At 40.0% G+C, this 14,159-nt stretch overlaps 1 protein-coding gene across 1 annotated transcript in view; it reads left to right on the plus strand.

Moving 5' to 3' along the window:
• The window catches only part of LOC124789517 (p21-activated protein kinase-interacting protein 1-like), a 60,545-nt gene that overhangs the window by 13,227 nt on the left and 33,159 nt on the right, over positions 1–14,159 (plus strand). The window contains exons 2-3 of the mRNA XM_047256906.1: positions 4,099–4,261; positions 10,328–10,462. Coding sequence (XP_047112862.1) covers positions 4,099–4,261; positions 10,328–10,462 — 298 coding nt within the window. The remainder of the gene's footprint in view (positions 1–4,098; positions 4,262–10,327; positions 10,463–14,159) is intronic.

The raw sequence follows: 14,159 nt of genomic DNA on the forward strand, positions 1-14,159 counted from the left end.
CCTACTGTGTGCTAATATTTCCTAATTTTTCGTATGTTTGGTAGCATTAATAACAAGAATACTCCACCCAAAATCCAACAATGAAAAGAATTTTTGATGAAATTATTTAACTGTATAGATAAAATATCTACTTACCAAGTGGCGGCAGAACACACACACAAAAGACTGTTGTGACTGGCAAGCTCTTAGAGCCAGTGGCTCATTCTCCTGGCAGAAGGGTGAAGGGAAAGGACTAGAGAGGTCTAGGAAAAGGGGTAGTTTGGGAAAGTCGCCCAGAACTGTGGGTCAGGAAAGACCTATCGTACGGGATGAGAAGCAAAGACTGACTGTTGGGGCTGCATTGGATGAGATTTGAAAAACTGAAAGCTTAAAGGTGGAAGACAGGGAAATATGCAAGACAGAGATTACTACTACAACATTAATAAGATGAGTAAGCCAAGTGCATTGTACGTAACGGAAGTGGGGAGGGGGCAGTGAAAAGTAGACAGGAAATACAATGAAAGATGTGGAAAACTGAAACAGAGTGAAGCAAAGAGTAGTTACAATGAAGAAAAGTTGAGATGGAAGAAATTTATGTAAATAAAGGCCAGGTGGGTGGCTTGAACCAAGGACATGTTGTGCTAGTTCCTACCTGCGGAGTTCTGAGAAACTGGTGTCCGAGGGCAGAATCCAGATGGCACGTGTGGTGAAACAGGCACCAAGGTGACAAATGTCATGTTGTAGAGCGTGCTCTGCAACAGGATATTGCGAGTTGCCAGTATATACCCTCTCCCTATGCCCATTTTTCTTCCAGACACCATTTTCTCAGAACTCCACAGGTGGGAACTAACACTACAACATGTCCTTGGTTCTCACCACCCACTGGGCCTTAATTTACGTAAATTACTTCCATTTCATCTTTTCTTCACTGTAACTACTCTTTGCCTCACTCTGTTTTAGTTTTCTACATCTTTCATTGTCTTTCGTGTCAATTTTTCACCACACCCTCCCACTTCCATTAAATACAGTTCACTTAGCTTACTCATTCTTATTAACTCATGCATAATGTTTTAGTAGTAATCTCTGTCTTGCATATTACCCTGTCTTCCACCTTTAAGCTCTCAGTTTTTCAAATCTCGTCCAATGCAGCCCCAACAATCAGTCTTTCCTTCTTATCCCGTACGGTATGTCTCCCCTGACCTGCGGTTCTGGGTGACTTTCCCAGAATCTACCATTTTCTTATACCTCTCCAGTCATTTTCCTTCACCCTTCTTCCTTCCCCTTCAACCCGTGTGCCTGAAGAAGGAGCCTCTGGCTCTGAAAGCTTGCCAATCACACCAGTCTTTTGTGTGTGTGTTTTGCAGCCGCTTGGAGAGTAGATTTTTTATCTATCCAATTAAATAATTTCACCCAAAATCCAGCTAGAGATTGACAGTGCCCTCTCTGCCTCCCCCCTCCCCCCCTCCCGAAATGTGATGGATTCATTTAATAGGCTGATGTGTGATGCAGCTCAAGGTCTAGGTTACACAGAAAGATAATAATTTGGTTGTGAGTTTGCAAAGTCAACTTCTGTGAATATGCAATAGAACTTATGGTAAGATTAACCTGTCACATAGCCTCATGTCTACATTTTTGCCATATTTTATGAATGTTAGGTTAGATAAAATAAAACTGCGAAGTAAATTCAGAAAACTTTTATTAGATAGCAAACAAGTCTCTGGGGAGTTTGTTGCATTGTACATAAAATACAGAAAATGCTGGTGGTGCACTATGTACCTTTTACTGGAATTCCTTTTCTCCCCCTTCCCAATCCTAGTAGGGGTGGTGTTAGTTTTTGTTTTGACGGAGTTTTCTTGTTTTACTGTTGTCATCCACAGATCATTTCAAGAGGCTTGATCCCCACCATGTGAATGATGTCATTAGTTTTTCCTGCGCTATCACATTGCTTACAAATCCCCTCAAAACTTGCTACAAATTCAGCTATGTGAAATAGATTGATGATTATGGAGATCAGTTCTGCTGCCTGTTTTGGGGACAAATGTGATTGACCCCAAGTAATTTACATGTAATATATTGACTGTATTTTAATGAACTGCCATAAAAACATACCTTAAAGCCATTCAATGTAACATTCATTATTCTTTTTCATAAATGTTACATTCAAGAAACAAAAAGTAATTTAGGTTTGGGGCTTATTGACCCCAGTGGTACTCACTGAAAAAAAAAAAAATGTTTTGTAAATGCAAAACATCATTGGATACAGTTGACTCAGAGGGAGAAAGTGTTATATTTTCAAAGTAATAGCTTTGGAAACAAGGGAGGTACATATTTTCAATGTGCTTGTGAGGTCATATTGACCCCAGTGGTATTAGGAGGGTTAAGGAGAACATTGTGCTGTTATTCAGGCATGTTACTGACAAAGTTCCTTTTCATTTTTGAAAATATGTGGACCTCCAACTTACTTTTTGTTTTTTTAGTTTCAGCATGTAGTCAGAAATACCAGGCGTAGTTTTCTGTATCACATGGGAACCAACTATTGTACAAAAGTGTTTGAAGAAAGAAATACTGAAGTTGATGGTTTTGATGTCACTTTTGTTTTTGAGAGTTTGGGCATGGTACATTTCAAAGTGTGACCTCATAAAGATATTACACATGCTTCTTCAGCAGTTAATTTACTACATCTTTATATTCAGTTATCAGTGCAGATGGACATGTTCATATAAGCCCTGGTTCATATCTTTATTTTGTACTGCATGTCTATTCACACTAATCTCTATTTGCAGGCTATGAGCCATCATCACCTTGCACACAAGGTGAGTCATTGCACTCCCTGATTTATAGAATGCACACAACTTCCAACTCGTACAATGTGCTTGGGAACACAAATGATTGTCCTTCAGCAGAGCTGAGTAGCTAGCTGGGCCATGTCAGAGACAATTTTATTCTCGGCACACCTATTAGGTTGTCTCAGGGCATTGCAGAGCCAGGTAACTCTGGACTGGCCAATATTGCAGTAGCAAGGTGCATTGCTTGTTGTTTGAGAAGACCAGGATTACATCCTCAGTTTTTTCCATCTGGTTTTGCAATCTAAATTGAACACTGTAATATACATGGCATACAGTCTCATCAATAGGACTTCCAGATTCCAACTCAAAGCACCTACTGTAATAGTCTATACTCTAGAGGAATGGTCGGGGATTTCTACTGGTAGACCTGTCACTTCATGATGGTAAATTCATAAGCTTGAGGACCACACACAGTGACACAGCAGCAGTACTAGTGAATGTTCACAAATGTGGAAGTTCTTGTATCGTATAGATTTATATAAAAGGGTGAATTCAGTTGACAAAATTGTTAAAATACAGAAAGGGTCACCGGCACTTTAAGCTTGCAATTTATAACACTGCCGAAGATACATTTAACATCAGAAATACTAATCCTAGCTTTTGGAACTATGCACTCCTTCTTAATAGAGGAAAGTGGGATTAGCTGAGAAGGATCAGGAGAGGGGGGGGGGGGCGGCAAATCCCCTCAGGCCCTAGGTTGAGAGGGACAAAGCTGTTGTGAGGCCGATACAAGACAAAGATGCTAGGATTAATATTTTCTACTTTAAGTGTGGTTTGTATATCTTTGTGTACAATTTTGTGTGGGTGTGTGTGGGGAGGGGTTCTGTTCTTTCAAATACTGTGGATTTAGCCTTGATTGAAAAGCTGACATTATATTCCATAGCTATCAAGCTAAGTTCCTGAGGGACTTTTTGTACAGATTTGTAGTTGTTAGCAGATCTACCTATGTATCCGCAGCTCGTAGGCTGGTGGCTGGAGTTGCTGGCTCTGGATCACGGTGTCAGGGGTTCGATTCCCGGTTGGGTTGGGGATTTTCTCTGTCCGGGAAGTAACTCTTTGTGCTGTCCTCATCATTTCATCATATTCAGGAATGTGACGAGACTGGACTGTGAAAAGATTGGGAATTTGTATGTGCACTGATAACCATGTCATTGAGCACCAATCGTCATCAACAACATCATATGTATCAGGATGTTGTAGATGATTCAGAACAACACACACAATGTATGCAATACTAAATATATTATTAGTGATTTATTATTTTATTTTTCAGAAGTACAAATTAGTGCAGAGTTTTGCTAACCATTCTCATCGTGCTAGTATAAGATGTGTGACTACCTGTGGGAAGTTATTGGCATCTGGAGGTGCTGATGAAACTATCTACCTGTACGATCTACATACAAGGAAAGAGACGGGCATGTTGATGCATCACAATGGTAAGCTAAAAGTGAATTTTGTACACTCCTGGAAATGGAAAAAAGAACACATTGACACCGGTGTGTCAGACCCACCATACTTGCTCCGGACACTGCGAGAGGGCTGTACAAGCAATGATCCCACGCACGGCACAGCGGACACACCAGGAACCGTGGTGTTGGCCGTCGAATGGCGCTAGCTGCGCAGCATTTGTGCACCGCCGCCGTCAGTGTCAGCCAGTTTGCTGTGGCATACGGAGCTCCATCGCAGTCTTTAACACTGGTAGCATGCCGCGTCAGCGTGGACGTGAACCGTATGTGCAGTTGACGGACTTTGAGCGAGGGCGTATAGTGGGCATGCGGGAGGCCGGGTGGACGTACCGCCGAATTGCTCAACACGTGGGGCGTGAGGTCTCCACAGTACATCGATGTTGTCGCCAGTGGTCGGCGGAAGGTGCACGTGCCCGTCGACCTGGGACCGGACCGCAGCGACGCACGGATGCACGCCAAGACCGTAGGATCCTACGCAGTGCCGTAGGGGACCGCACCGCCACTTCCCAGCAAATTAGGGACACTGTTGCTCCTGGGGTATCGGCGAGGACCATTCGCAACCGTCTCCATGAAGCTGGGCTACGGTCCCGCACGCCGTTAGGCCGTCTTCCGCTCACGCCCCAACATCGTGCAGCCCGCCTCCAGTGGTGTCGCGACAGGCGTGAATGGAGGGACGAATGGAGACGTGTCGTCTTCAGCGATGAGAGTCGCTTCTGCCTTGGTGCCAATGATGGTCGTATGCGTGTTTGGCGCCGTGCAGGTGAGCGCCACAATCAGGACTGCATACGACCGAGGCACACAGGGCCAACACCCAGCATCATGGTGTGGGGAGCGATCTCCTACAATGGCCGTACACCACTGGTGATCGTCGAGGGGACACTGAATAGTGCACGGTACATCCAAACCGTCATCGAACCCATCGTTCTACCAGTCCTAGACCGGCAAGGGAACTTGCTGTTCCAACAGGACAATGCACGTCCGCATGTATCCCGTGCCACCCAACGTGCTCTAGAAGGTGTAAGTCAACTACCCTGGCCAGCAAGATCTCCGGATCTGTCCCCCATTGAGCATGTTTGGGACTGGATGAAGCGTCGTCTCACGCGGTCTGCACGTCCAGCACGAACGCTGGTCCAACTGAGGCGCCAGGTGGAAATGGCATGGCAAGCCGTTCCACAGGACTACATCCAGCATCTCTACGATCGTCTCCATGGGAGAATAGCAGCCTGCATTGCTGCGAAAGGTGGATATACACTGTACTAGTGCCGACATTGTGCATGCTCTGTTGCCTGTGTCTATGTGCCTGCGGTTCTGTCAGTGTGATCATGTGATGTATCTGACCCCAGGAATGTGTCAATAAAGTTTCCCCTTCCTGGGACAATGAATTCACGGTGTTCTTATTTCAATTTCCAGGAGTGTATTTGAGAGCTTGTGTTACATATGAGGTAATATTTGTTCAGAAAAAGAGCTGATGGAGCCCTTATGTAGTATATGTTTGTATAATTGTGTTAGTTCAGAAGTTTTCTAACATATGCTCACTCTATATGCATCTTTTGCCCTATGTTGTATTGAACAGTCTATGCTGTAACTGAAATCTGTGCGAAATTCTACTGTACTTTTGTTAAATTATAGAAACTTTGGATCTTGATCTCGTATGGGGCTAAGACTTATGTGGTGCTACACTTACAGTCAGTCTGTTTGTGGACCCTGCAAACTTATCAAATAATAGTTTCTCTTGATTATTATTCTTAATCACAGGATGTATCTGCGAACTGTGCTACGTGGTATTTGATAAAATGACATCATGAAATTTTTTCATTATTTTAAACATTTTACAGCTAAAATTTCTTTAAAAAGATGAAATACTGAAGACTGACAAAAACAAAATCAAAAACCTTAACACTGAACTTCATAACAGAATACTGTGTGGGGATGTAATGGAAGAGGAACCTAACCTAAGGATTCCTGCCAACAGCCCATTGTTATGCCAGTCCTGGCCTACTCCCAGTGTTACTGACAGTGACTACATCTATTGTTAGTAAGATCTATGCCTCCTAATACTGGTATAGTCTACAGAATTTGCTAGATTTCTGCATGATTTCTATAGCAAACTAAAATTTGTATGATTCACACTTCTCATATTTTCTAATTAATTAAAGGTGGCTCTCTCTCAACATGCAGTCTCAATGACCTGCGTCTCCTTTCCAGGCTTCCAAAATGTATCCCGTTTTCCTCTCTAAGGAAGTAACCAACACTTTTGAAGCTAGGAGTAGTATGCTCTACTTTTAATGTGGCTTGTGGTAGTGCTGGAATTTTGTCTCCATTTTGTCTTCTTGTAATGTTACAAATTTCTCAAGGAAATGAACGATTTGATACAATTAAAATTGTTACAGCACATTTTTAAAAATTACAATTAATTCACTGCCAAGCATAAAGGTGTCTGTTCAGGCGCTATCTGCTACAGTGCATGCACCTCAACAGAATGTGACAGTGTCCAAGGAGAGTCGACAGTGTGGGTAGTCCTGGCAGTGGCAACACTGTTCTGTAATGCATTGCTTCAGCCGGCATTGCTGCAATTAGTACTTCACTAATTATGCCATTACTCACATTTTCACTACCACTTGAATAGTGTTTCGTGCTTGCTCGGAGCTTGTTGTGTGGATTGCCCCGATGTCTAGAGAAATGTTCGCTGTACAGTTGGTAGAAAATAGCATTTACTATACTGTTTACAATTTCCCACCACTCTTAAAGTGTTTGTTATTTATAATCAATATTCTTTATCTCCTCTGGCCTGAACAGGTTGTAGAATGGATTGTCGGAGATCTGCGGAACCGACTATTCTGCATTTATATACTCCTCCACACTTTTGATTCTGTATAGGAGCTGATGATGAGGGGCATGCCAGGTTTACAGATAGACAACGTCTGAACTTGGTGAGACGTAGTGTGGAACATTTCAGAAAATTTTGTAAACCCACTAACACTTATTGAGTCCCAGTAGAAAAACTCAAGGGAAAGCAGCCAGAGGTGCACATCCTTCCTTTTCAAGACAGAAATGCAATGGCAGAGGATGGTGCAATGAAATTTTAAAAACCTGGTATATGGGGCATACACAGAAAGACCACACACACCCACACAGACAGCAAACACTAACACTATCAATACTCCTGAGATTGGTTGTTGAGATGGCAACTTACTCGGACTTCATTGCAAATTCCAGTACTGATTATGATCTGTATCTTGTACAGTTCACTATTATGATGCAGCCACATATCCCACTGAAAATCTTTTGAAAATCACAAGCAGTGATTACTTTGGCAGGCAAGATTACATCAGGCCGTACCTAGAAGCTGATGTTTTGTGACACTGGTGTTGACTATAGATGAATTAACAAAGTACAATTTGTGCCCAGCTACACACATTGCTGAAGTTTTGGCCAAAGCTGCAGCCAGTGGACTTACTTTGACTAAATAATGGAACTTCAGGAAAGATTCAATTTTAAGCAGTCATTTAGTATTTGTTTCTAGAAAATCCATGGCTCTATGTATGCAGTGCAGTCCGTACTTTGTGTGTGCTCATTTGGCAAGAGAATAAATAACCAAATATAACCGACGCATTTGTTCCATGTTGAGCACATATGATGAGCCCACGGAAAAAAACTGGATAAGTCACATTTTGTACACTTTTCAGCAGTGGAAATTTAAACTTTCAAGACTACAAAAAAATACCTAAAACATTCCAATTGAGTATAACCAATATAATTTTAATGCCAAATTTAGCAACTGTAGACAAAGTACAATGGAAAACTACTGATATTATATAATGAAAGAGACTAACCATGCAAAGAAAGTGTGTTTGCCACAAAAAGAATGTGATAAGTCCATCAATTTTTGGTAGGCTTTCATCCCTTTTGTGTTGTTTAGTTGGTCTAGGATTTTTCTTCTTTATGTAGTAGATTGTAATAGAAATTTCTTGCGTCTTGATCACAAAACTATTTTAAGTTCTTGAAGCTCTGCATGTTTTTCATATGGTACTGGCAGGATCCCTGAAGATGTACCTTTAGAATTATTTATATGAAAAATAATCTTGATTTACAATACAAAAAGTTTTGTATTACAAAATGCTTACTATTATGCACTCAGTGAGAGAGTAAGAATATGTTAGGTCCCTGGGGTTGAGACTCAGGCTCGACATCTATTTGTAGACAACCAGAATGTTTCAGATCTACTGGTGTCCAGGATCCATTGTAAGTAATCCTGTATTTGAACAGCTTATATTCATTCACAACAGAGTGTCACTGAGTGGCCATGTCTTGAATAACACTCTGTTCTGTAAAATGCATTTAAAAGCGTTGCTATTTCGTGTTGAACAGTAATGACTTTGTAAGGCGTTGGATTTTCTCTTGTGGTGTCAAAAGCATTAACCCAGTCTTTTGGTAACCCTGCAATAGTTTTCTTTGTCATCAAACCAAAACTGAATTTTCTGTTAAATGTTTTCTGGTGTGTCTCATTGCAACAGGAAGTTAAGGTTATTATTCTGTATATAACTAATGGGATTTTTTTTTTTTACCTGTATTTCTTCTGGAAGATAAATTCCATCTGTCTTCCCCTTGCCATAGTTGCTCTTTCTCCCCACAAATGCAGCTGTGTGATTTATAACTGCAGCCTACTTTTCTTTGGATAGTTTCCGAGGCCACTTAGCATGCATGTCTCTTTTGTCTTTGGGAGACCTTCCAGTATCCCTCAGATGGCCTCTTGGCAAACAGGAATTTCACTAATGGTATCATTTCATCTGATTCTTACAATATATCAGAAAGAGCAATCTCTGACATGGAATTGTCTTGCCTAGGCTTTCTAAGAGCAATTAATGTTGCAGAAATTAAGATGGTTACGTAGGAAGATTGATCATTCTAGTTACCTAGCAAATTAAAATTCTTGATAAGCTGTTCTCTTGAGGGGTCTGCAATGAGTATTTGCAGTCACTACCTAACTCATGCTGCTCTAAGATCCGTACAAACATTACTCATTCTGCCATAATATTTTCTCTTCCTAGTTGATTAACAGACGACTTCTCACCTTCATCTTGTGATGATCCACACATTTTAAAGATGCTAACAGGACAACACTATTATCACACTTCAAACTAAGTGCTATTACTATAAGGAAAGACCAAAAAGTAAGAAACTCAACCAATCATGCTTCTGTTCACAACCCAACTGACCTAACAGGAGTAATATGAACAGCGGAAGAAAATCCTGGACATGCCTCGTTCTTTCCATGAGAAGACCAGCTTACAACATTCTTTCCGTTACCACTAAAAGTGGAACCCTTTGTATCTTGGTGACTTCCCACATTATTTGAAAGTCATTTTAACTATCTTGCAGTACCGGCAGCTGGCCATCAGAATATGCTATAAACTAATTTCCTAATTAAATGGACTTACCCCGTTTTTTCCATCGGGTTCTTCATATAAGGTATGCTAACTAGTATCTGGTCAAGTTTTATTACTTGAAACATCAGTTGACCAGTTGTGACAACAGGTGTATTCTGTGTGGAACACTGACATCTAAGATGTCATCCACCACCTCAGCGATTATATACCCGCACAGTTGCAGGCTTACATGATAGATCAGACTATAAAAGATACATGTCTACGACAATCTGCTTGTGGATGTATTAACATGTGATTCTGATTATTTGGATACAACTTAATTTAGGTAGACCATTGTTTAGGGAAGCTCAATTATCAGTATCCAGTAGTTTGTGCTGAGATATTAACTCCATAATTTAATAGTCTTACAGTATACCTAGATATTTTTCGTAAAGATTTATGTGGATAAACACATGGTGGTGTTTCTGGACCATTGTACAGGGAAATAGATTTATATTTCCACTTGTTCAAATTAATTACTGTTACAGCACATATGAATAAGATTGGGACTATGGAATGATACTGAAAATTCTGTGGAATATTTATTTATGTATGTAAAGCGCTTTAAATTTCTAATATCTACATAATTTTGTTTTACATTTGACAATAGGTACTGTACATTGCCTCGAATTTACTCCAAATGGCTCACATTTGCTTAGTGGCAGTGAGGATGGCAATTTGGCTGTCTGTAGGACAGGGAACTGGCAGCTGGAAAAAGTGTGGGGTGCTGCACACAAAGGATCAGGTAAGGAGAAGTTTAGCTTAGTGTTTATTTAGTTCATGACAAGTTGGCAAGACGAGGTAAAAGTTTGTTATCTTTCTAAATATAAGTATTGTAACATACAGTGCGGTTGAAAAATTTTATTTTGATGTTTTATTATGTCCTTCCTTTCTCTTGGAATGCATGCTCCCATTGTGATATTTTCTTATATTCATTTTCGTATGGAGGCCTTGTTGATGGCATTTCATAAATTTCTCATTCTGCTTGTGAGTGATATAGTAAACCAAAATGTGGCTCTCTATTAACCCAAGTATCTCTCCTATTTGTGATTTGAGTCATTACTGCAAGTGTCTGACAGAACTCATAGCATATTTTTTGCCTTCTTAGAAACTGGATTCTTAGACTTTTGAAAGAGATCCTTCCAATGATGCACGTCATTGTTGTTTTAGCATTTCACACTGGAGTTTCGTGGTGTAACTTTGATGCTGCTACTCTTACTGAATAAATGTGTTATAAAGTATGCAACTATTCTTCAGCTCGTCTCTCTCTTTTGTTAGCGATGTTTCACAAAGATCCCAGAGAGAGAAAACATTCTGAAAGAATTTGACTAGATTTTTGTAAATGACTCTCAACTTTCTTGCAGTGTCATTTATGGACTTGAATTCACGGCAGATAATAACACTCAAATATTTGATTTATTGTTTGTAGTGTTGTTAAGTAATATGGGATCTTGTTTGTTCTTGCAATTTATGCTTCTTTTTATAGTATGGTGCTTATCTTTTTTGGTACCAAGTGTGGAGAAACTGTAAGACAGCCATATTAAGCAATAGCTCATGACAGTGCTACCATCATTAGCGTAATTGTATTTTCTGTGAAATATATGAGACCTTTGAAGACATTTATATACATCATAAATTGTGGTGGTTGTGTGACAGTTTCTTGAGACACCCTCAACATTACTTCACTTCATACCTCTCCACATTTAGGAAGATATACTGTGTTCTGTTTGTTAGGGGATTCTGTGTCCTGCCATGTACAACTTCAAATATTCCATGTAACTGAAGTGACACAGTAGTTAGGACAATTGATTCAGACTAGGGACAACCACGGTACTATACCTCAGACAGCTGTCGAGGATTAAGTATTATTCTGAATTGTTTACAGCAAATGGTGGAGTTGTTCCTTTGAAAATGGCACAGCGATTTCCTTTCTATCCTCCTTAAACTGGAGCTTGTGCTCCATGTTTAATGATTGTATTGTCAATGAGACAGAAAACTCTAATCTTCCTTGCATTATTTCCTGAGAATCCTTGTGTTCCAGAATTTATGAAAGATATCTGCAGTCATATCGTCAAACCTTCTGGGTATTGTGATCAAAGTCTCCAAATTATCACTGGATGCTAGCACAAAATGTGTTTAGTAACATTATAATAAGCTCTGTGGCAAATGCCTGCAATGTTTCTCTGAAACTGGAACAACTGGTGACATTGCAATTACTTCAGTGACCTTTAAGGGAAGAGTTTGTCACATTGACATTGAGATCATTATTGGCACTCATTAATTGCTCTTTCTGTTGTTTGAATTGACTGGATACTTTCTTGAAACATTACTCAATAGAATTATGTTGCAGTATGAGGATCCAGACATAGTCCGCAACCTATTTGATAAAGACACAGTCCGCAACCTATTTTTGTGGGTTTTTAGACTTCTCCATAATTGCATCCAACCATTGAGTTTGTCATAGCTATTAGTCCGTCATCATAAAAACATGTTTGCACTACAAAAATAAAAGTAGTGAGTAGTTTTGCAGTTCAGTGATCCTGGAAGTTTGAAACTGAACCATTGATTCATAGAAATGGCTCCATTGTGTTGAGAAGGCTGTCTGTTTAAAGTGTTTTAGGGGTGAAACACAGCTACGAGGACAGATCCTGATCAGCTCAACCTTTTCTTTGCTTGGAACTTTACACTGAGTGTGAGATTTGTGATAAATGCAAGCTGAGTGTGGGACCAATGCCGAAGAGTGCTCTTTGTAAAACCAAATTGGGATTTCATCTGGACCTGGTGGCTGTTTATTTTCAGTTCTTTCAGCTGCCTTTCAATGTTAGGGGCACCTATTCCAGTGTCCTCCATATGGGAGATGGTGTGGCAGTCAAGCGATGGTACATCTTCACAGTCCTCGTCAATGAATGATTTTTATTTTTTTCCCCCTTTTGCTCTCTTCTGTTGCCTCACTAGATTGTCCTAATAGTGACCGAATGGAAGCCATCAGCCGACTCAGAAATTTTATTTGTGATCAGAATTTTATAGCATTCTTGGCAAGATCTTTTGGTAACGTATGACAGTGAAAGTAGTATTCTTCATGCAACAGTCTTCTTAAAGACACACAAATATCTACTAACTTTTGACTGTTGACATTTCTGTGTTCTTTTTTGAACTCGGAGTGTAACAGTCTGTTTTCTCAGCATTTTCTGAATTTTGTTGTTAAATCTTGATAGATCTTTTACATACATAGTCCACTTACTCAACACATACTTCTCCATAATGTAATTTACAATCAGTTTAGACTTTGCCCATAATTATTCTACAGCCATTATATTGGAACTAAATGATGTCAATTTATTGTCTAAGTAGAATGTTAATAACAGGATGTGTGCTCTTTCCAGCATAAAAACTTGCCTAGTCTTCTTATTGGGTTTTTTGACCTTAGCTGGCAACATCCTGTTCCCATACTAACACAGTTGATAAGGTCAGGCCTATTTGTAGCTGCTGCTGTTGTTCTAATCAGTCTAAAGATTGGTTTGGTTCAGCTTTTCATGCTAGTCTATCCTCTGCAAGCTTCTTTATCTGTGCATAACTACTGCAGTCTCCATCCATTTCAACTTGCTTACTTATTGTAATCTTGCAGGTTTCGGTGTAATTGATTAATGGTGTGCATCTGGGTGTTCTGCTGAGTTACAGTTTCCATTTATGCACAATATTTTGACTGCCAACCCAGCTGGCTTATTCACGTTCTGCGAGTTTTGCTGTTATGTGTACTCTCTGCCAGGAGTCCAGCGTGTACACATAGCAGCAAAAATCGCAGAACCTGAAAAAGATAGCTATTCAAGCCTTTGTCTTCCTCTACAGATGTTGCCCTTCCATTACCAAATTGACAATTCTTTGATATCTCAGGACGTTTCGTATCAACCAATCCATTCTTATTGTATAGTTCTGTCATAAATTTATTTTTTCCTGAATTTGATTCAATATCTTCACATTTGTTATTTGATCTACCCACTTAATCTTTAGTATTGTTGTATAGCAACACATTTCTAAAGTCCCTATTCTCTTCTTGTATCAGCTGCTTTTCATCTATGCTTCAACTTACATTCAAGTCGGCAGTGGTAATAAATTCCTCTTTTTCAGAAATTATTTTCTTGCTGTTGCTATTCTTTGTTTTATATCCTCCCCCCACTTTGTTTGTTATTGATTATTGATTGACTGTCACCGATGACTGTGCTGCTAAAGCGGAGTTATTGAACGCAGTTTTCCGAAATTCCTTCACCAGGGAAGACGAATGGAATATTCCAGAGTTTGAAACACGAACAGCTGCTAGCATGAGTTTCTTAGAAGTAGATACCTTAGGGGTTGCAAAGCAACTCAAATCGCTTGATACGGGCAAGTCTTCAGGTCCAGATTGTATACCGATTAGGTTCCTTTCAGATTACGCTTATACAATAGCT

Source organism: Schistocerca piceifrons, chromosome 3, assembly GCF_021461385.2.
Source record: "Schistocerca piceifrons isolate TAMUIC-IGC-003096 chromosome 3, iqSchPice1.1, whole genome shotgun sequence".
NCBI lineage: Eukaryota > Metazoa > Arthropoda > Insecta > Orthoptera > Acrididae > Schistocerca > Schistocerca piceifrons.